Genomic DNA, 23,743 nt, shown 5'->3' on the forward strand with positions numbered 1-23,743 from the left:
ACTGGCCATCGTGAGAACCGGGACTTTTCCCAAATAGTCAAATGGGACAGAATGAGGCGCGATAAGCTGAAATGGGCCACCGCGTTATGCAGAACGGGCCACAAAACCGTGTTGCGATATGCCGTAGGGGCAGCGATGTGCAGAAAAGGACAGCGACTCCCCTTCCATGTTGCAAAATAAGGTGGATACTGTTTATATTAAAATGTTTTATTCCTGTACCACAAGTTGCACCAAAGAGAACTGCAAAAATACTGATTGTTTTCAAACAGTTTTCCCAAACATTGCCCAATTGGTCGGTCACTGGCATTTGTCGGACCAACAGACATCTTGCTTCCAAATTCACAGCATTGTTTGAGCACCAAATTTGATTTGTCAGACCAGTCAAACAAACAGAGCAATCCTTCGAAATCATCACAGTGTGGCACAGGATTTATAATTTTTTGGGGGAAAAATCAACCATCAAAATGTTAAAGCTAAATATTGTCTTATTAAAATGGGATAGGAGAAAGTATTTTAACATTGAAATAATTACACAAATCACCTTTACATGCACTCCCCTTTAAGCCTTTGTAGTTTCACTCACCACCGACTCCTTTAAAAGGATGTATAGCTGGATGTGTCCATGTATGTGCGCAAGATCTATGGGTGTGTATCCACATCTATTGGGGATCTTTAAGGCCTGCAGGGCTCCAGGACACTGGAGAAGAGCACTAGCCAGATCTCGCAATCCATGCTGGGCTGCAAAATGCAGGAGAGTAGGGATGTCCTCTGAGTGAGACTCTGGAAAAACATTTCAACATTTCAAAAATTTCACAGTCTGATGCAGAATTTGTTAAATGCTAAAAAGGTCTCCGTGAAAGGGCCCCATTTAAATTAGTTGACTTTCATTTATTGGACACAATGGCAAAGGTTAACTTACTTCATGGTCTAATAATAGCTCCATTTGCACTCCAACCTAATGAATGAGTAGGTATCTTAACAACAAACCCCTTGCAGTGTTCATGTACTGAGTGGGCATTTCAAACCAAATGGGATTATAGAACTAGAGTATTTTTTAAAGCAATCAGAGACAAAACAAGTACATTAAACTGTATTGACTGTATCATTTAGTGGATGAAACTAAGATTATTATTTGTAATTATATATACACATTTACCTCGGTTTGGTCAGAGAACTAAGACTTCAGAACTGATTAAATTACTGCAAACTTACAAGCTAGTTCTCTATTATTCAGTGAGTTGTCTCAGCCTTAGTAAGTCTGTTTGGTAAGTTAGTCTACTGTATTATGTTAGAATATCCATATGAATGGGTATGTTCATTTTTCTTAGTGTTTATGAAAAACACATGTGCCTTTAGGGCCAAACATTAAATCACTCATCAAGGGTCCATTTAATTAGTAATATAGATCATTTAAAATCTTTGTCTATACAGAATAACTACAAGAACCAAATAATGATTTGCATTTCATATTCAAGTCAAGTGGCTTTTATTGTCATTTCAACCATATACAGCTAGTACAGTACACAGTGAAACAAAACAACATTCCTCCAGCACCATGGTGCTACATTAAACTACATAAAAACAACATAAAAACAAACACAGAACTATGTGAGACTACACAGAACTAAATTAGACCTACACATTACTACATAAAGTGCATGTGTGCAAACAGTGCAAGAATGGTACAATAACTGCTAAATGTGCAAATTTCAAAGGGAGTCAGATGGTGTTCAGTTGTGTGTTTGTGTGTGTGTATGTGTGTGTGTGTGTGTGTGTCAGTCCAGTCTCTTGAGGAGTCTGATGGCTTGAGTATAGAGGAGTCTGATGGCTTGGGGGAAGAAACAGTTACACAGTCTGGCCGTGAGGGCCCGAATGCTTCAGTACATTTTGCCATATGGCAGGAAGGTGAAGAGTTTGTGCGAGGGGTGCGTGGGGTCATCCGCAATGCTGTTGGCTTTGCGGATGCAGCGTGTGGTGGAAATGTCCATGATGGAGGGAGAAGAGACGCCGATGACCTTCTCAGCTGTCCTCACTATCCTCTGCAGAGTCTTGCGATCCGAAACGGTGCAATTTCCAAACCAGGCAGTGATACAGCTGCTCAGGATGATCTCAATAGTCTCTCAGACTTCACAGAAAGTAGAGACGCTGCTGGGCTTTCTTGGTTATGGAGCTGGTGTTGAGGGACCAGGTGAGGTTCTTTGCCAGGTGAACACCAAGTAATTTGGTGCTCTTGATGATCTCCACAGAGGAGCCATTGATGTTCAGGTGAGAGTGGTCACTCCGTGTTCCCATGAGGTCAACAACCATATCTTTTGTTTTCCTTTTCTTTTAGTTCAGAGACAGGTTGTTGGCTGTGCACCAGTCCATTAGCCACTGCACCTCCTCTCTGTATGCTGACTTGTCATTCTTGCTGATGAGACCCACGAAGTTGTGTCATTGGCGAACTTGATGATGTAATTCGAGCTGTGCATTGCTGCACTGTCATGGGTCAGCAGAGTGTACAGCAGTGGACTGAGCACACAGCCCTGGGGGGCCCCAGTGCTCAGTGTGGTGGTGATGCTACTCCCGATCCAGACTGACTGAGGACTCCCAGTCAGGAAGTCCAGGATCCAGTTGCATTGGGAGGTGTTCAGGCCCAGTAGGTTCAGCTTTCCAAGTAGTTGCTGAGGAATGATTGTGTTGAATGCTGAACTGAAGTCTATGATCAGCATTCAAACGTATGTTTCTTTTTGTCCATGTGGGTGAGGGCCAGATGGTGGGTGGTGGCGATGGCATCATCTGTTTAGCGGTTGGGAAGATGATGGGTGTGTGTGCAACAGGACGGTCATCATTGAGGCAGCACACTGAAGAGTTCTTTGATGCGGGGATGATGACGGTGGACTTGAAGCATGCTGGAACTGGTTTGGTCCAGCAGCCTTCGTGGGATGACTCTGCGTAGAGTTTTCTTCACATCAGACATGGTAAGACATAGCACCTGCTCATTGGGAGGAGGGGTGGTCTTCCTTACTGACACGTCATTCTGCGCCTCAAATCGAGCGTAGAAGTCATTCAGCACATCTGGAAGGGAGGCATCACTGTCACAGGCAGGTGATATTGTCCTGTAATTGGTGATGGCCTGGATGCCCTGCCATATGCGCCACATGTCACTGCTGTCCTGGAAGTGACGTGTGCATGCTTTGCATCTCTGATGGCCCGGGATAGTTTGGACCTCGCTGTTCTTAGGGCCTCCTTGTTGCCTGCTTTGAAGGTGGAGTCTCGGGTCCTCAGCAGCACACGCACCTCCACAGTAATCCACGGCTTCTGGTTGGAGTGTGTGGTGATGGTCTTGGAGAAAGTGACATCATCAATGCACTTGCTGATGTAGCTGGTCACTGATGCCGTGCATTCCTCCAAATTGGTGGAGTTGCCATCTGTGGCAGCCACCCTGAACAATTCATTTGATCAGTATGAGGTGAAAGAATTCAATAATTGAATCTGCATTAGGGCTAGGCGATATACAGTATATTGAAAATTCACAATATGTTCATAATTATTTGACTGGAAATTCAATTTAAACAACAACATTAATATCATGATTTTATTATGCTTTTTACTTGGCCATCTAGTTTGTTAAATGTTTATACAGAGAAGTTGTAATAGCGTCTCTCATTTTATCTTCAGTAGCTAAAATGCCGTTAGTGTTGGTAAGTTTGATTCATTTCAGTGAATCGGTCTGTTTCAAGTAATTGATTCAAATGTCAGATTAAAAAATGTATTTGCTTCATCGCTCAAACATGTTGATGGAATTATGTATACAAAAATTTTAATAAAAATCTATACAGTATGTTTGTAAATATTGCCACATATTGTAAATATTATATTACATATTACATATTACTATGTATCATGCAAGAGAGTAAGTACACTGATCCATATTAATTTGAATTATTAAATAATGTTCAGAGTTAATTTAGTAAAAACAGTAGGGAAAACATGCCTTGATGCTTTTTTAACCATGCTCTTTTTTTATTGTGTACTTTTATATTCCATTTATTATTACTTCTTGCATTAAACATTTGAATTATTGGTGAGAAAGGCAGCTTTTGAAAAACTTGTTCTTCTAAAAAAAAAGTCACCCTTTTAAGTAATTTTAAAGTGAATACATTGCCTATATAGCCAATATATCGACTATCATCAATAGGCTGAAAAATATTGTGATTTTTTTTTTTTTTGCTGGATCACCTAACCCTAATTTGCATATTTGACTTGAGTGGATATAAGCATACAAGAAATTGTTGTCTCAGAGGAAACTTAATGCAAATATCTGTCAAGTAGAACCAAAGGTCAAATTAAAACTGACTTTAAAACTTTTCCCCAGCAGATAGATACCACTTTCATGACATACCACTGGGAAAATAAGAAGACTTGCAATTATTCATAGAGCTGTAAAGCAGCAAAACAGAGAGATACAGGGCCAGAGAAGTCAGAGTAAAATAAAAAGTTATTGAATATTGAACAGGTATGTATACAAATAAAATACCAAATACTGTGTGGAAAATAAAAATCAATATAAAATACAGTATTTTGTATCTTGAAAATACACAGAATACATGTAAAATTAGCCATTTAATGAAGTATCCCTATTAGGTATTATATAAGCTTATGTTTACCTTATATAAAATAATATAAGACCCAAGTATACAATGTAAAAGTTTACACATTTATAGTCACTTTGTGCAAAGATCTGGGCAACAGAAATGTTTTTCATTTAATAGTCTGTCATTATATGACATATTAGATACAGGTATTTCATACAAGCATACTTGTTGACTCCAACGAGTAATAAGCTTCTCATCCAAATGCAAGTTCAGCTTTTGCAAGGTTATATTTTAAAATGGACCAAAACTGGAAATTTTACATTGTGGTTAGGTCTATCCATCATTAGTTGCTTTTGCATTATTTCTGTATTAAATATGACCAGTTCTCACTCTCTCTCTCTCTCTCTCTCTCTCTCTCTCTCTCTCTCTCTCTCTCTCTCTCTCTCTCTCTCTCCTCTCTCTTCCTGTGTCTGTTCTCCGCAATACTAAATAAATGATTGTGAAGATGGAGTAACTTTCCCTAGTGAAAGTGTGTGATTGTTTATTGATCCAATCAAGGCTTGTCGTAGAATGCAGGCCAAATGCAGCTTCCAGTGAGTAAAGAAATGCATCCAATAATTTTAGTGCAAGAAAAAAAGCTTGGTGACAGTATATGAGTGTGATGAAAACACAGCCTAAGTGACAGAATGATTTTTTTAAACAAAACGGATGTGCTTTTTCAGTCTTTGAAGCTATTAACTCAAAAGGGAGTCCAGACAGTCAAGTGATTAACACCTCCTGCTAAGTAATGCTCATGCATGCTCTGTCTCCCTCTGCCTGGACAGTGATTATGTTAATGAAGCTAACACAGCTAATGAGATGCCACCTTATCACCAACAATCGATTTGCTAGCAAGACTGACTAGCTAGTGCAAAATTGAAAATTCGCTCACCCAAAGCTATATGGAGCCGTTCTCTCTGACATCTGCAACTCGTTTGCATGAAATTTGGGGTTTGGTGCCATTTCCCAATGTGCTTAAAGTCCTTGTGGTGGCGCAGGGACTCGCCTCAATCTAGGTGGAGGAGGATGAATCTTAGATGCCTCCACATCTGAGACCGTCAATCCATGCATCTTATCATGTGGCCCACGAGATCGAGAACCACATTACAGCGACCACGAGGAGGTTAACCCAACGTGACTCTACCCACCCTAGCAACCAGGCCAATTGGTTGCTTAGAAAGCCTGACTAGATTCACTCATTCGAACTTGTGTCTCCAGGTGTGGTCTTCAGCGTCTTTACTTGCTGAGCTACCCAGTACCCCTGCCCATCCCTGAATATTAGTACATTAAATGCAGACTGCAGAGGGAACGATGGATGCAACATTGCATTTTTAACTATCTGAAAAAATTAATACTGATAGTTTTTGATTGTTATTTTTGGTTTAATTTCTCCATGGCACTGGAGGGTTCTACAGTCAGAACTCCTTAATCCTACAGTATAATGCGCCCTCTAGGGGTTAAATAAAAAACAATCACTGACTACGCGCGGAGTTTGTCGAGTTTGTTACTAGGCTATTCAGAGAGATGGATCCCTCAGAAGCAGATTTAAAACACTGACAGAGAAAAGCCAAAATATGTATACAATTATTATTGTCATGGTACAATAAATCAATCATTTAAGACAACCAAAGATGGTTTGATAATTAATTATGTTTATAATCATAGCACTGGAGAACTGCATTGTCGACAAGGTGGAGAGGATGCTAACATTAGCCTGTCAAATGTTTAGAACAATGTTCCAGTCAAGAAGGTTTTATATCTAAGTAGATTAATAAATTACTCATCAGTAATAAATCCATTTCATGTTAATGGCAACCTTATGTGAAAATGCTTCGAGAGTTTTTGCTTAAACTCAGCCGTACTCTTGCTTCAGAAAATCAAGCGTATGCACACTACATTGCGTAAATGCACACAAGACAAGATTTATAGTTTTCTGAACTTTTCTCCATTCTAACAAAATAAACTTCTGTCCAAACTTCATTTGATATGGCATAGTTATGTTTAAAAAATATGGAGCATGGTAAAAAAATATCAATCTGAAATATAAATTAGATGTTCATGAGCAGGCACATTACAATGTGTTCATGTGAGGGCACATGGATGTACAGTATAAAACAGTGCATCTGGAAAATATTCACAGCGCTTCACTTTTTCCACATTTTGTTATATTACAGCCTTATTCCAAAATTGATTAAATTCATTATTTTCTTCAAAATTCTACAAACATTACCCCATAATGACAACTTGAAAGAAGTTGGTTTGAAATTCGAGAAGTTTGGTTTTTGCAAATTTATTAAAAAATAAAAGCCTTTTCACAGCCTTTGCCATGACACTCAAAATTAAGCTCAGATGCATCCTGTTTCCACTGATCATCCTTGAGATGTTTTTACAACTTATTTGGAGTCCACCTGTGGTAAATTCAGTTGATTGGACATGATTTGGAAAGGCACACACCTGTCTATATAAGGTCCCACAGTTAACAGTGCATGTCAGAGCACAAACCAAGCCATCAAGTCCAAGGAATTGTCTGTAGATCTCCGAGACAGGATTGTATCGAGGCACAGATCTGGGGAAGGGTACAAAACATTTCTGCAGCATTGAAGGTCCCAATGAGCACAGTGACCTCCATCATCTGTAAATGGAAGAAGTTTGGAACCACCAGGACTCTTCCTAGAGCTGGCCGCCCGGCCAAACTAAGGGCCTTAGTCAGGGAGTTGACCAGGAACCTGATGGTCACTCTGACAGAGCTCCAGCGTTTCTCTGTGGAGATAGGAGAACCTTCCAGACGAACAACAATCTCTGCTGAACTCCACCAATCAGGCCTGTATGATAGACTGGCCAGACGGAAGCCACTCCGCAGTAAAAGGCACATGACAGCCTGTCTGGAGATTGCCAAAAGGCACCTGAAGGACTCTCAGACCATGAGAAACAAAATTCTCTGGTCTGATGAAACAAATATTGAACTCTTTGGCCTGAATGTTCAGAGTGCTCTGGACCTCAGACTGGGGCGAAGATTCATCTTCCAACAGGACAACAACCCTAAGCACATAGCCAAGATAACAAAGGAGTGGCTACGGGACAACTCTGTGAATGTTCTTGAGTGGCCCAGACCTGAACCCGATTGAACATCTCTGGAGAGATCTGAAAATGGCTGTGCACAGTCACTCCCCATCCAACCTGATGGAACTTGAGAGGTCCTGCAAAGAAGAATGGGAGAAACTGCCCAAAAATAGGTGTTCAAAGCTTGTAGCATAATACTCAAAAAGACTTGAGGCTGTAATTGGTGCCAAAGGTGCTTCAACAAAATATTGAGCAAAGGCTGTGAATACTTATGTACATTAATTTTTTTATTTTTAATAAATTTGCAGATTTCAAACAAACTTCTTTCATGTTGTCATTTTGGGGTATCGTTTGTAGAATTTTGAGGAAAATAATGAATTTAATCCATTTTGGAATAAGGCTGTAACATAACAAAATGTGGAAAAAGTGAAGCGCTGTGAATACTTTCCGGATGCACTGTATATATATATGTCATTAATATAATATAATGCCATTCTAAAATTACATGTACATTTTAAAAAGACAAGATTTGAGTTTCATTCATTTCAGATGGTAAAGGCTTTGAAGAAGGTCCCTGTCTTGGAGAAATGTATTAGAGTATCGCCATGGAAAGTGATCGTAAAGTTCAGCACTATTTTACACCGAGTGAAAAGTTTTCATTCATATAATAGATTTTAAAAATTAACGTCCAGTTAATCGGCTACCTGCCTGTTTCCCCAACATAGTTATCATTATTGGTAAAACCCAAAATTGGTTGACCTCCAAGACAGACATCTTTAAACAAATAACAAACTAAACTACAATAGCATACAGTAACTCATAATAGTCTTTATTCAACATACCCACACAAATGAGCTCTGAGCAACATGTGGATTGGCTGTTGAAATCAACGGTAAATGCCATTTGCAACCCACTTTACTTTTGTAATCTGATGTATTTGTGAGTGAAACCAAGGTATGCCACTGGTTGGAACTGCATTTTAAGTAGTAGTGGTTGGAGCAGAGGGGTTGAAAAGAGGGATTTGCGACGTCAGAAGTCATTTTAGAGGAGGCTTTTTGATTCAAGATTATGAAGACAAAGATTAATTTGTTTTGGAATGCAATTGTCTTTATTTTTAATAATAGCCTAAGGTTGCAGGTACAATTATAATCATAGTTAAAATTATTGAATGAAGCTTTTATTGAGCACTAGTTTGAAGACAACGTTTTGCAATATCATTGCCAATTGCTTTGTTGAAGTGCTGTGGATTTGGGTCAGTCTGTATTTATGTGGGCAGGGAGGCACATGTCAGAGGAACAAGTTCACAGTAATGCAATTCTGTGGGCTGAGACGGCATCCCTCCATCATTTATTCATGTCTAAAACAGACTGTAATATAAAGTGCTGGTAGCATCAGCCTTTTTGTGCTGATGTAGAAACGGTTATCTGCAGGGGGTGGTGAAACCTAAAATGGGTTTAAAGAGCTAAACACAGAGTTCCTTTTCAAAGGAATGCTCAACTAGAGAAGCACTTACCCCCAGCAGGAAACTGATCACACTGCAGGCCCTGGAAACCTCCTGTTGGCATTTTATGCATCAGACTAGAAGCCAGAGTTTGATCCAGTTTCTCTAAAGAAGACACCTGAAAGGCCTGCAAAAGCATAAATAAACATTATAAACTTCACTGGATCGTTAAAGGAACAGCTCACCCCAAAATAAAAATTACTATATAATTTACTCACCTTAATGACATTTCAAACCTGTATGACCTTCTTGCATGGAACATAAAGGCATAGGGCTATATTTTTGTGGGAGCACTTATTCTAAGGGCAATTTCCGTGCCAGCGCAATGCGCAAGTGGGCACGGGTGGATGTTTGCCATCTGTGGATGTATGTGTGCAAACTGTGGGTGTATTGTATGGTAATGAAGTGGCACAGAGCTCAATTTGATATTTTCATAAGGAATAGTTAATTGCGTTAAGAAATTTCAGAAGCACCTCTATTCTCAGCTTAAACTCAGTTCCTGCATTTGAAGTTTGGGGATTCCACCAGCAGATGGTTATAATGTTTATTATAGTGGAACATTAAATTAATCACTGTTGTAGCCATTTCATGAAACGAAAATGTATCAGATTGTATTACATTTTCTAGTGGTCTTGGTTTATTATTAAATGTAAATTTTAAAGCAAAATTTAAAATTTTAAAGCTTGCACGAAAATACCAAATAGCCATGCCCATGACTTTACATGGACGCCATGTTGCATCGCACTGTGCTTAGTATTACTAAAACTGGGACCAGAGTGCCTAAGCTGCTTTTTGTCTATACAATAGGCCCTTTCCCACCTAGAGTCCTGGAATGTTTCCCTCAGTAACTTTGTAGATGAGAACGCTTACGAGGAACGGAACAATCGAGGAGATTTTTCTCATTGCATTCGCATTCACAAAAGGAACCACCGTAGTGACCAACACCAACAGAGGATGCCAGGAATGGAGCTACACTTTTGTTTGTTTAGGGCTGTTTTATACAAACTGTATAAGGCAGCTGCCTACATTTTCCGATGCAGCCACAGTTCATTTAAACAACAGTATCTGTACTGTACAGTTAAAAAAAACATCTTATTTCATCCTAATTCACCCATCCATATACAGCCTCCGAATGCACCATTTACCAGTTTTCGGAAGCAGCTTGTGTCTTCAGGTTACAGTTTAATCTAGGCACATATTCAAGCATAAATTAATGTGCTTAAATTCTCAATGACTTAAAAAAAAGACCTCTTGATGCAAGTTAACCATGCAGTAACAGGCCCACAATATTTCCATCATGTATACTAGATTTAATGACGGTTTAGTGTATAATAAACTTCAATTACCCACTCTCGATAAACATCATTATATCCGTCATCCCAGGAAAAATGTATGTAATAATCCAGAAAATACTTTATTTTCTGTATATTCACACAGTACAAACAGTACAGATGCGATGAAAACTCAAGTAGTGTCTCCCAATGAAGTCACATACACACACACCTGAAACGGGTAATTCTCTTTGTATACATTGTTTGTTATGTTATTTCTGTTAAGGGAATTGTAAAATTAGCACAATCCTCTGTGTAAAAAGCTAGCAGTTAGTTTGTTTACTAATGGTGGCTGCTCCTTGCTCCTCTCAATGTAGGTTTTTGACCAATCACAGGCAGCAGCACCTCACCAGTTCTTATACACCCCAAAAGTATCTACCCTGGAGTAGGAGATAAAAATGTCCCCTAAAACGGCTTTGAGAAACTATAGTTCCTTAGGTGAGAAAGCAACGAAAAGCACTATTTCTAGGGAAAAGTTCCTACAATTGGCTTTTGTTCTGTCTGTGGGAATGGCCCTGACCTGATGTGGATGGGGACCAGAGACAGCCGTGGTCACCATTCACTTCATTGTCTGGAAAAGTGCAGCTTGGTGATTCTGCTATAAAACTCACTATGTGTTCCACGGAAGAAAGAAAGTCATATAGGTTTAGAACGACATTAGGTTCTTAATTAAAGTTAATAATTAAAATGTTGGGGTAAACTCTCCCTGTGTGTCATTGAGTGTAAACGCAAGCTTACACTCTTATAAACACAATCAATGCTCTTTCTTGTGAGTCACTTAATAATATGTCAACCCAGTATATAAACATAAAAAATTTACAGGAGACCTATAATAAAGTTACTTAGTTATCAAGGCCTGACATCAGCCCATATTTCTGATAAAAATCTTCAGATTGTGTCATGAATCTCAAATTTATTGTAACACACCTGCAAATTTAATTAGCAGGATTGAAAAAAAAATTAGTATGGCTGGCTGAACTCCTAATATCCTGAAGTCTGCCATTGCTAAAGGGCAAGAGAACCACTTAAATACACCCAGAGGTTCTCAAATAAGATTAGAGTCTTCAGGGATTACAAAAGACATGCAACCCTGGCAAGTTTAATAAGAAAAGACTGATGATAGATGGGATCCCATTTATCTGTGAAATACTTCATATTATGTAAATTAAATTCACAATAACTTTGTGTGTGTGTGTGTGTGTGTGTGTGTGTGTGTGTGTGTGTGTGTGTGTGTGTGTGTGTGTGTGTGTGTGTGTGTGTGTGTGTGTTTATCACTTTGTGGGGACCAAATGTCCCCATAAGGATAGTAAAACCCGAAATGTTTGACCTTGTGGGGACATTTTGTCGGTCCCCATGAGGAAAACAGCTTATAAATCATACTAAATTATGTTTTTTGAAAATGTAAAAATGCAGAAAGTTTTCTGTGAGGGTTAGGTTTAGGGGTAGGGTTAGGTTTAGGGGATAGAATATAAAGTTTGTACAGTATAAAAACCATTATGTCTATGGAAAGTCCCCATAAAACATGGAAACACAACATGTGTGTGTGTGTGTGTGTGTGTGTGTGTGTGTGTGTGTGTGTGTGTGTGTGTGTGTGTGTGTGTGTATTTATCACTTTGTGGGGAACAAATGTCCCCATAAGGATAGTAAAACGTTTGGTTACGTATGTAACCTCCGTTCCCCGAGGGAGGGAACGACACGTTGTGTCGGAGAAGCGACACTAGGGGTCTCTCTTGAGCGCCGATATTCACCTCTGACCTATTGAAAAGGGCCAATGAGAGTTGGCAGTCAGTATTTGCATACCCCGCCCCGCATACGGGTATTTAAGCCGGGCAAATACGGAAGTTTAATCAGGATTTTTCTGAGGAGCCGAAATGGTCCGGCCACAACAGTGGCTCGGTTCAGCGACATGGCGGAGGAAAGACACAACGTGTCGTTCCTCCCTCGGGAACGGAGGTTACATACGTAACCAAACGTTCCTTCTGTCGCTCTCTCCACGCTGTGTCGGAGAAGCGACACTAGGGGACCCATTCCAATCTTGCCATGTGCTGAACCGTGTACGTGAACTGCCGATACAGAGGCGGGCAGGGATTCATCCAGTGCCGCGCATCGCCTGTACCTGGCTGCACGCACTCTTCCCCAATGCCCCATACTGAACATCGGGATCCTTCTAGTTACCCTGAGAGGGGAACAAGGCGATGTTTGCCAACATGGAAATGGGCCAGCCTGGCTGGGCCTCTTTTCTCTATGTTTCTCGCGATAGAGCAATCACGGCCGGGCCCTTACACGCATATAGGGAAGGGGTCTTACCCAGACCCTCGCGGAGACAACACCTGCCCTTTTTCTTGGGGAGGAAAAGTGGTAGACACGTCACACGGCCGCCTTAGGGCTCGTGTGGAAAGTATGGTGCGGTGGTAGATCCAGCCTCGAAAGGGGGAGTTGCTACAGCACGGCGACCGGGCAGCTGTAACTGCCTAAGGGAGACACGGGGTCCGCTCGTAAGGGGACAGAACCGTGGAAATACACACAGGGGGAGTCCGAGCAGGAGGCCTTACCTGTGGAGCACCTATACCAGTACAGGGTAGCCATCAGGGTACCCGCAGTGGCTTGGGTCGGCGAGTTCCTCCGCTGAACCGCGGACCCGGAGGGCTGGGGAGGAATCGACCAGGGTCCCGACTCGGAGTGGGGCGCCCTGGGAAAAAAGGTGCACTACTTAACCTTGACATCAGGAAAAGGGTGCTGGGCGCAAGCGATCCACCCGGCCGGTTGGTCTACGTGTTACCGAGTTCTACAGGCTCGGACCTGACAAAACACGAGACGCAACCGACTCAACGCGGAGGTTGTAAAACCTCGCGAAGGTTTTGGGTGTTGCCCAACCCGCGGCTCTAGAGATGTCTGCTAGGGAGGTGCCCTTGGCCAGTGCCCACGAGGACGCAACACCCCTTATTGAGTGAGCTCGGACCCGCAAGGGTAGGGGCACGGCCTGGGTGTGATAAGCCAGTGTGATGGCGTCGACAACCCAGTGGGCGAGCCTCTGTTTGGAGATGGCATTCCCTTTCTGCCATCCCCCAAAGCAGACAAAGAGCTGCTCAGAGCGTCTGGTGCTCTGTGTGCGGTCCAGGTAAATGCGCAGGGCGCGCACTGGACATAGCAACGAAAGGGCTGGGTCTACCTCCTCCCGGGGCAGTGCTTGCAGGTTCACTACCTGATCTCGGAATAGTGTGGTAGGAACCTTGGGCACATAGCCCGGTCGCGGTCTTAGGATCACAGACGTATCTGCCGGGCAATACGTCCAGGCAAGTGTTGCTGACAGAGAACGCTTGCAGGTCCCCGACCCTCTTGATAGAGGCGAGCGCGATCAGCAGGGCTGTCTTAAGAGAGAGGGCCCTGAGTCCAATTGATTCAAGCAGCTCGAAGGGGGGTCTCTGGAGTCCTGCCAAGACTACCGAGAGATCCCAGGAGGGAACTAGGCCTGGCCGGGAGGGATTCAACCTCCGGGCGCCTCTCAGGAACCTGAGGATCAGGTCGTGCTTACCCAAAGACTTGCCGTCTACAGGATCGTGGTGGGCGGCAATGGCGGCAACATACACCTTGAGGGTGGATGGGGACAGCCTCCTGTCCAGCCTCTCCTGTAGGAACAGGAGCACTGACCTAATCGCGCATCTCTGCGGGTCTTCAGTTCGGGAAGAACACCAATCTGTGAACAAGCGCCACTTTAGGGCGTAAAGGTGCCTGGTAGAGGGGGCTCTGGCTTGGTTAATTGTATTCACAACGGTCGCCGGTAAGCCGGCTAGCTCTTCCGCATCCCGTCCAGGGACCAGTCGTGGAGGTTCCAGAGGTCTGGGCGTGGGTGCCAGAGCATGCCCCGTCCCTGAGAGAGGAGGTCCTTTCTCAGGGGAATTCGCCAGGGAGGAGCTGTCGCGAGAAGTCTGAGTTCCGAGAACCAAGTCCGAGTGGGCCAGTAGGGGGCCACTAATGTGACTCGCTCCTCGTCCTCCCTGACCTTGCACAGCACTGGTGCAAGAAGGCTCACTGGGGGAAATGCGTACTTGCGCAGCCCCGAGGGCCAGCTGTGTGCCAGTGCGTCTGTCCCAAGGGGAGCCTCTGTTAGGGCGTACCAGAGTGGGCAGTGGGAGGTTTCCTGGGAGGCAAACAGGTCTACCTGGGCCTTGCCAAACCGTTCCCAAATCAGCTGGACCGACTGGGGGTGAAGCCTCCACTCCCTGCCAGGCAGGCGTTGTCGTGATAGCGCGTCCGCTACGACGTTGAGCTTGCCGGGGATGTGAGTGGCACGCAGCGACCTGAGTCTCCATAGGAGGAGACGGCGGGCGAGCTGTGACATGTGGCGGGAGCGTACGCCGCCTTGGCGATTTATGTACGCCACCACCGTGGTGCTGTCCGATCTCACGAGGACGTGTTTGTCCCGAAATAACGGGAGGAACTTCCTGAGGGCGAGAAGGACGGTCAGCAACTCCAGGCAGTTGATGTGCCAACGCAGCGGGGCCCCTTTCCAACGGCCCGCTGCTGCGTGCCCACTGCACCCCACCCGGACTGGGAGGCGTCGGTTGTGACCAGAACGCGTCGGGACACCTGCTGCAGGGGCACTCCTGCCCGTAAAAAGCAGAGGTCTGTCCAGGGTCGGAGTGTTTTGAGGCAGGCGGGGGTGATCCTTACCCGATGCGTGCCGTGGTGCCATGCTTGTCTCGGGACTCGAGTCTGGAGCCAGTGCTGGAGTGGTCTCATATGCATCAACCCCAGCAGCACGACCGCCGCGGAGGACGCCATATGCCCCAGGAGTCTCTGGAAAAGTTTTAGAGGGACCACTGTGCCTGGCTTGAAGGAAGCGAGGCAATCCAGCACCGACTGAGCATGCTCGCTCGTGAGACGTGCTGTCATTGAGACTGAGTCTAACTCCAACCCGAGAAAAGAGATGCTCTGAACCGGCGTGAGCTTGCTCTTTTCCCAGTTGACCTGAAGCCCCAAGCGGCTGAGGTGCCGGAGCACCTGGTCGCTGTGTGTGCATAGTAACTCTTGAGAGTGTGCTAGGATAAGCCAGTCGTCGAGGTAGTTGAGAATATAGTTGAGAAGGCAAGAGCCGCCTCTGCGACCTTCGTGAAGACGCGAGGGGACAGAGACAGGCCGAAGGGGAGGACTTTGTACTGAAACGCCTGGCCGTCGAACGCGAACCGTAAGAAGGGTCGGTGTCGTGGCAGAATTGAGACGTGGAAGTACGTGTCCTTCAGGTCTACCGCTGCGAACCAATCTAGATGCTGAACGCCAGCCAGAATATTTCTCTGCGTGAGCATTTTGAACGGGAGTTTTAACAAGGCCCGATTGAAAACTCGCAGGTCCAGGATTGGTCGTAAGCTGCCGCCTTTCTTGGGTACAATGAAGTAAGGGCTGTAGAAACCCTTCCTCATTTCGGTTGGAGGGATGGGCTCTACCGCGCCCTTGGCTAAGAGGGTCGCGATTTCCGTGCGCAGGGAACTGGCATGCTTGCCGTGTACTGCGGAAAAGCGGACACCCCTGAAGGGGGGCGGGAGCCGGGCAAACTGAATTGCGTAACCGAGTCGAATGGTCCGGTGCAGCCAGCATGATGCATTGGGAAGCGCAAGCCACGCTTCCCAGCTCTGCGCTAGGGGCACCAAAGGGACGAGTATTTTGGACGTACCCGGCGGGGCCTCGCAGTGGGGCGGAACAGGTAATGCAGTGTCAGGCGGCTTCGTCGCGGCCTGAGGCTGAGGTGCTGAGAATAGACTCAAAGCACTTACCTTGCTCCGCGCACCCGGCAGGGGGCGGGTTCGTGACTGAGGAGGAGGTCTGATGCTGTCGTCCTCTGGACTCGTCTGAACCGGCCGGCCGGGGGACAGTTGTGGGCAGGCGGAAGGCGGGATCGCCGTGTCTGGTTTACCGGGGCTGTCGTAATCTGAAAGCAGATTGCCGTGAGAACGGCATTTGCGGGCCAGGTGACCCAGAGGCAAAGGAAATAGCTCTTATTGAGAATGTGGGTACCACAGCCCCCATCAGGGGTGTGGCAAATGAAAAAACAAAGGATTCTCCTCCCGGCCCTCCACCGGGGGACGGAGCGGTCTTACCACCTCCGGAGCTAACGTCTTCGGCTCTGGGTCGGCTGGCTCAGGAACGCTTGGGAGCCTTCCGGGTCCTAGAGGGGGGTTCGTGAGACAGGGGGCGTGCGCCGCCTGCGGGGTGCTCGACGCTGGGGCTGAAAGCTGGGCCCGGGTTGAGGCGGAGCAGGAGCTGGTTTTTTCGCAGGGGGACGCCCTCAGCGGGCAGACGGGGCAGGGCCCGTAGCGGCAGGTCTGCGGCGGGGCATGATGCTTGAGAGATGGCCTCCGTCTGCTTCTTCACTGCGGAGAACTGTTGGGCGAAGTCCTCGACGGTGTCGCCGAAAAGGCCAGTCTGAGAGACAGGTGCGTCCAGGAGGCGGTTCTTGTCGGCCTCACGCATCTCGACCAGACTGAGCCAAAGATGGCGTTCCTGGACCACTAGGGTGGCCATCGCCTGTCCGAGTGCCTGCGCTGTGGCCTTCGTCGCTCTCAGGGCGGAGTCAGTCGCTGAGCGCAGGTCCTGCAGCACATCAGGATCAGGTCCACCCCTGTGCATGTTTCTGAGTGCTTTGGCCTGGTGGACTTGCAGGAGGGCCATCGCATGCAGGGCGGAGGCAGCGCGTCCAGCCGCACTGTAGGCCTTTGCGTTGAGTGAGGATGTTGTCCTACAGGGCTTGGATGGGAGTACGGGGCGGCCATGCCAGGAGGTAGGGCTACCGGGGCATAGATGGTACGCAACTGCCCTATCGACCTGGGGAATCGCCCCGTATCCGTGGCGCTCTCTGCCGTCGAGGGTGGTGAGAGTGGAGCGGGTGGCACCTAGACGGGCGGAGAGCTGGGCTCTCCACATAGATGTCAGCTCGTCATGCACCTCCGGGAAAAACGGGACCGGGGGGGTGCGAGGCCGAGAATGGCGCGCATGCCCCCAGGAACCAGTCATCCAACCGTAAAGGCTGTGGGGAGGATGGAGGGTTCTAATCCAACCCCACTCTTACGGCGGCCTGGGAAAGCATGTCAGACATCTGAGCGTCGGCCTCAGCCTGGGCCTGCTGGCCCAAAGACAGCAGTCCAGGGGAGTCCTCGGCATCAGACATCACACTCTCCGATGCAGCGGCGAGCTCATCTGCTTCGGGCTCAGGAGGATAGACAGCCGGGCCGTGAGGCGAGCCGCTATCGGCGTGAGCGTGGATGGGGACCAGCGAGCGTGTCGGGGAATGGGAGGTTCGCGGGGGTTACCCGGCGAAACCGCACCCGCTGCCGCCCCCAAATCGCCCCCAGCACCAACCGCATCGTCCTCAATCCCGTGGGAAGAAGGAGCAATGCGGGGTGCAGCTGGGGTCCGCAACGTGGTCATGGTCATGTTCTCGCAGTGAGAACATGAACCATCCACAAACGCCGTCTCGGTGTGATCGCGGCCCAAACACACAAGACAGCGCCTGTGGCCGTCTGAAGCGGAGAGCACTCTACCGCATCCAGGAACAACACAGGGGCGGAAGGGCATCTTGAAAGACGCGTTCTGAAAAGAACGTTCAACACTGCTGTGTTTTGCTCTTTTAGAGAAATTACTCTTTTAATAGGAATTTACTCTTTTAATACACAGTGTGTGTGTGTGTCTGCGCTGTCGAAGCGCTCAGGGGCAACAATGCACGCCGTGCAATGTAAAGGAGAAAGCCGCTGTTGTGCGCCGTCAAGATCCAACAGCATGCAGATCGTCAGAGGAAACAGGAACGTTTTAATGTGGTGTGTAACTCGCAGCAAACTGCAGACAGACCATCGGCTCCGAAGAAATTTTCTGACTAAACTTCCGTATTTGCCCCGCTTAAATACCCGTATGCGGGGGCGGGGTATGCAAATACTGACTGCCAACTCTCATTGGCCCTTTTCAATAGGTCAGAGGTGAATATCGGCGCTCAAGAGAGACCCCTAGTGTCGCTTCTCCAACACAACGTGGAGAGAGCGACAGAAGGGGAACCCTAAATGTTTTACGTTGTGAGGACATTTTGTTGGTCCCCATGAGGAAAACAGCTTAGAAATCATACTAAATTATGTTTTTTGAAAATGTAAAAATGCAGAAGGTTTTCTGTGAGGATTAGGTATAGGAGTAGGTTTAGGGGTAGGGATAGAATATAAAGTTTGTACAGTATAAAAACCATTATGTCTATGGAAAGTCCCCATAAAACATGGAAACCCAACATGAACATGTCGTTTTTGCACAGCAAGTCACAAGCTTTAGAGATTGGGCTGTCATGTTTTGTAGAGGGTAAATTAGGGTAATTTGGTACATTAGGTATTGTAAGACACCTTTGTTCTGCTGTCTACATGTCAATACAATTTATATTAAAAAAACGTATTTTGTTTAGGGCAAATGCAAGCAATATTCTTTAGGCTTCACATCCAAAACAAATCTGCGCTAAACTGCAGATTTTGCAGAATTGAGACACCCATCAATCACAAATATTTCACACATTCCCTGTCCCTTGTGTGTTGTTTTATTAAATAGTTTTGCAAATTTTATAATACCTTCAGCAGACATTAAAACTGCAGGACTCTCAACTCAGTTAACATATTTTACCATATCTAAATCTAGCAGAATTTCATAGATTTCCCAACAAAATGTCAAAAAAGTTAGGTTGTTTCTGGGCCTAGACTAATCTAAACACTTTGATTCATTGTTGCATTCATGCACACAACAGACATTTCTCTGATTGTTTACAAAACTCAATGTTGCACAAAAATAAAGTGTAATTGTGTGTGAAATGTGTCTGATGAAAAAATGAATAAATATCTCCATAGAAGTCTGTGTAGTCCCAGTGAAGCCCACTGAATCTATGGCAGGTGGTGATACCATTCAAATGAAGACGCAAAAAATGGATGTATTGTATATTGGACGAGAGGCTCAAAACACATAATTTTGGATGCAGTGCTTCCCTGGGAGTCAATCATGAGTGCTATTTGCATTGGATTTGCATCTGATTGCCTACTGGATATTGGGCTTTTAACAATGTATTTTTGTCACGCCTGGAACCTCTTTATATGATAGAGCTATCAAATGGGTGTGACTTCGCAACAAACGGCCAATAATTGAACCAGTGATTTAAGTGTTTGACAGCATTTGAATATAAAAGCCTGGAGAAACATAAGCAGTTATTGGCAATCTGACATAATATTTATTTCAGTATTCATAATCAGATATTGTGCCTGTTTTGAACTTAGCTCATTATTTTAATTTACAAACTTCACAGTTTGAGAAGCTTTGAAACCAAAAAAAATTAATTGTCTGTGCTTCCCCTCTTTTAATAAACACCAGTTGCCACTGACAGTCATGTAATGGGAACACTGTATGTTAAGGTCATATGTGAGTGACAATCACTGTAAATCTCATAAGTCAAAAGTAAAAAAACATATAAAATTAGAAATATATATAGGGGTATATATATTATATATAATTATATATATACCATTTTTTATTTTATTTATCACAGATAACCCTAATTCATCCTACTATTTTTGTTATATTTGTTTGTGGGTACACATCAACAACAAACCTGCAATGCTAAAAATTGAACATAGACTTTCCATAGACTTTATTTTTTCTTATAATTTGTTGAGGAAAAACCCTCATTCGCAAATGGAATATGACTGCAGCTACACAGAAGCTTGCAACACCAGCACACGTTTCCAATCAAGTTGAAAGTATGAAGTTTTCCATTTTTATAAATATTTGCCATCTTTGCTTAGTCACAGTTTCCATTCAGACCTCTTAAATAATAATTTTAATGGTTTAATGTGAGTTTTTACAATGTGTGATGAATCAGATATTAACCAAAATGTAGATTCCTAAGCACGACTGAAAAGTTCACATTTTCAAAAAAGACAGAAACTAAACTTTGTATACTTTGAAAAAAGACAATTTGCTGAGCACATGAGTTAAAGCTTAAAGGGGTTCACCCAAAAATAACAACTCTCCCATGATTTGCTCGTGCTCCTGGCATCCCAGATGTGTATGACTTTCTTTCTTGTGCAGAACACAAATGATGATTTTTAGGAGAATATTTCAGCTCTGTAGTCACTTGTAACAATGCAAGTGAATGTGTGCCAACATTTTGAAGCTCCAATATCCACATAAAGGGAGCATAAAATATCCAGTGGTTAAATCCATGAGTTCAGACACAATATGATAGGTGTGGGTGAGAAACAGATCAATGTTTAAGTCCTTTTTTATCCCTACCCAGTAGGGGGTGATATGCATGAAGAATGTGAATCACCAAAAACAAAAGAATGAGAAAGTTGAGATTGACTGAGCAGGGAGAAGAATTCATAGTAAAAAAGGACTTAAATATTGATATTTTTCCTACCCACACCTATCATATCGCTTCTGAAGACATGGATTTAACCACCATCTGGAGATTGGAGTCATCTGGCGTACTTTAATGTTGGCCTTATGAGGATTTTGGAGTTTCAAAATGTTGGCACTAATGCACTTGCATTGTCTAGACCTACAGAGCTGAGAAATTCTTCTAAAAATCTTTATTTGTGTTCAGCAGATGAAAGAAAGTCATACACATCTGGGATGGCATGAGGGTGAGTAAATAATAAGAGAATGCTCTTTTTTGGGTGACTTATTCATTTAATAATACTTTAAAGCCATGTGGTTATTTACCTGGCACATCCACTTCACTGGATCTGCAGCCTGCTGAAGGAAGTGGGCAATATCTCCCATGATGGTGTAGAATTGTAAGCTGGCCTTGCCTTTAACTACGCCTTTACAGTAGAGTGTCACACCCACATCTCCAGCATCAAAGTCTGAAAATACATATAACATACCACAAATTTACAGAATAATGTTTTTTTTATAATGCTATGCCATTTCTTAATGGAATTGTTAGCTTTCAGACAAACTTAATAGCCATAAAATATGTTAACACACGAACAATGTAATTGTTCATTCGTACTCATTTGGCCTTGCGGAGAGAGGGCTCATTTAGTCCCAGGCCCCAGGAATTTTAGCACCGGCCATGTACCCATTTGTACTGGTTGAACTTTTCATTTGAATACCATAGGCATTAACAGGGAGTTGGTCCTTCCTTTGCTGCTATAACAGCTTCTTCTCTTCTGTGAAGGCTTTCAACTAGATGTTGGAACATGGATGCAGGGATTGGCAGGAAATTATGTGATAAAAGAATAAATGAGAGTCTTTATGAAGGTCAGTCAAGTCCTTCCACACCATTTGGTGAGTTAACCATTTCTTTATGGACCTTGCTTTGTGCATGTGGCATTTTTATACTCTTAACAACCCCATTCTAGTAAAAATAAGGAGGGGATTGCATGGCTGTATGCTTGATTTTATGCACCTGTTAGTAAAAGGTGTAGCTGAAAGAGCAAATTCATTAGAAGGGAATGTCCACATACTTTTGGCCACATAGTGTAATTTGTAATGACTACAATGACTACAATGATTTTTGTACATATACCAATAACATTTTCCAGACTCCTTCAGCTTAAAAATTTAAATGAAATAAAAAATGTAAACTAACTAAGTCCTCATTACCAGGGGCAGTTACACTCAGTGTGCTCTCATTCCAGTTCACAGGCTTCACTCTCACTCTCTGCTTGTTCCCACTGAACTCCACCTCTGCATCATTGCTGGCCATGACCTCTTGCAATAGAATGAATATCTCCCCTGGATTCTGTGAAGATGCACAGCATGAAAATATTCAGTTTATCTTACATATTGTGTATAAAGAGCTGTTATGCATTTGCATACATAGCATGACTCTGAATTCAGTCCTTGTTGTATGAGCCTTACCTACTGTAGTACTTCAGTGTCTATTTAAAAGCACCTGCCTTATCTGCCCTTGAATGATAGACTAGCTGTTGATGGCTTTTAAAGTGTAGCCAGGCATTTCTCGAACATCACAACCAAGCATTTTGAGTGTTAAAGACTCCATGAAATCAACATGGGAGTTTTGTGGCATTTAGCCCATGGCTGTGCACTTTGAGGCTTTATCTAAATGCCAGTGCACTCCCAAAATATTCTTTGAAAAAGAGACAATTTTTTAGATTGTCACGAACCCCGCTCCCTCACTCCGCCCCCTCGAGCTTCCACGCTCGTTCCGCCCCCTCGAGCTTGCACGCTCGTTTTGCTCCCTCGGGCTCGCATGCTCGTTTTGCTCCCTCGGGCTCGCACGCTCGTTTTGCTCCCTCGAGCTTCCACGCTCGTTTTGCTCCTACGAGCTCTCCTGCTCGTACACTATCTCCCCCCTCGGGCTCACATGCCCGCTCCCAATCGCCAGAACATTATATACACCTGCACTCGTCTCAATCACCACATCATTGTTTACACCTGCACTCGCCTCGATAAATACCACAGCACATTCGTCTCACTCCTGTTGGTGATTGTATTTAGTTTCCCGTGTCCTTGCCCCCCGCTAGTCTCGCCTAGTTTTGAACTCCTCTTGTTTACCCCTTAGCTTGCCAGCTCCCCTTGTTCCCCTGTCTTTGATCCCGCTAGTCCCGTCTAGTTCTACGCCATAGTTGTTAACTGTTTTCCCGGCTTCGACCTCCCGCTCTCGTTGACCACTCTCTCCCGGATTTGCCCCTTCTTTCTATTCTGATTCCCCGGCTCCGACCTCACGCTCCCCTTTGACGCCTCTTCACTGGATTTGCCCTGTTTGTACTGTTGCCTGCTTTGTTGGAATAAAGCAGTTTCCTCTGACATTGTGACTGTCTCGTCTTGTGTTTGTGTGTGCGGGTTACAGAATAACCAACCCAAACAGAGGACAGTCACAATGTCCCGCGCTGAGGATTCGCGCAGCTCACTAGAGCGGAGGTACATGTCACATTCAGCGCGAGGAGCTACTGTTTGGAGGCATGACCGAGCGCTCACGGCCCAGGGACAGCAGGTACGTGCGATTTTTGATTGGTTTCACCCTGTTCCGCCTGTGTCTGTCCCTGAGCCTGGTTATGCTCCCAACACATCCCCGAGCGCTGTAAGCCTTCAACCCCCTGAGAGGTTTGATGGCTCTTCGGGTGCTTGCCAAGGGTTGTTTATGCAGGGCAGCAGTTGTAGAACTTTAAACCGTGCCCTTAACATTATAGACCCAGCGGCCCAACTCTTGGTTTTGCGTCAGGGGAGTCAACCCTTGGAGGCTTATGTGGTTGACTTTTGTG

General features: G+C 44.7%; 1 protein-coding gene across 4 annotated transcripts in view; it reads right to left on the minus strand.

Annotated features, from left to right (window-relative positions):
* Positions 1–23,743, minus strand: part of LOC127647676 (B-cell scaffold protein with ankyrin repeats-like) — a 96,101-nt gene that overhangs the window by 40,081 nt on the left and 32,277 nt on the right. For 3 of the 4 annotated variants that reach the window (XM_052132091.1, XM_052132083.1, XM_052132100.1), the window contains 4 exons: positions 22,122–22,260; positions 21,234–21,376; positions 9,190–9,304; positions 584–780 (listed from right to left, as the gene is read on the minus strand). In XM_052132091.1, coding sequence (XP_051988051.1) covers positions 584–780; positions 9,190–9,304; positions 21,234–21,376; positions 22,122–22,260 — 594 coding nt within the window. The remainder of the gene's footprint in view (positions 1–583; positions 781–9,189; positions 9,305–21,233; positions 21,377–22,121; positions 22,261–23,743) is intronic. The other variant, XM_052132109.1, reaches the window with a different exon arrangement.

Source organism: Xyrauchen texanus, chromosome 1 (assembly GCF_025860055.1).
Source record: "Xyrauchen texanus isolate HMW12.3.18 chromosome 1, RBS_HiC_50CHRs, whole genome shotgun sequence".
Taxonomy (NCBI): domain Eukaryota; kingdom Metazoa; phylum Chordata; class Actinopteri; order Cypriniformes; family Catostomidae; genus Xyrauchen; species Xyrauchen texanus.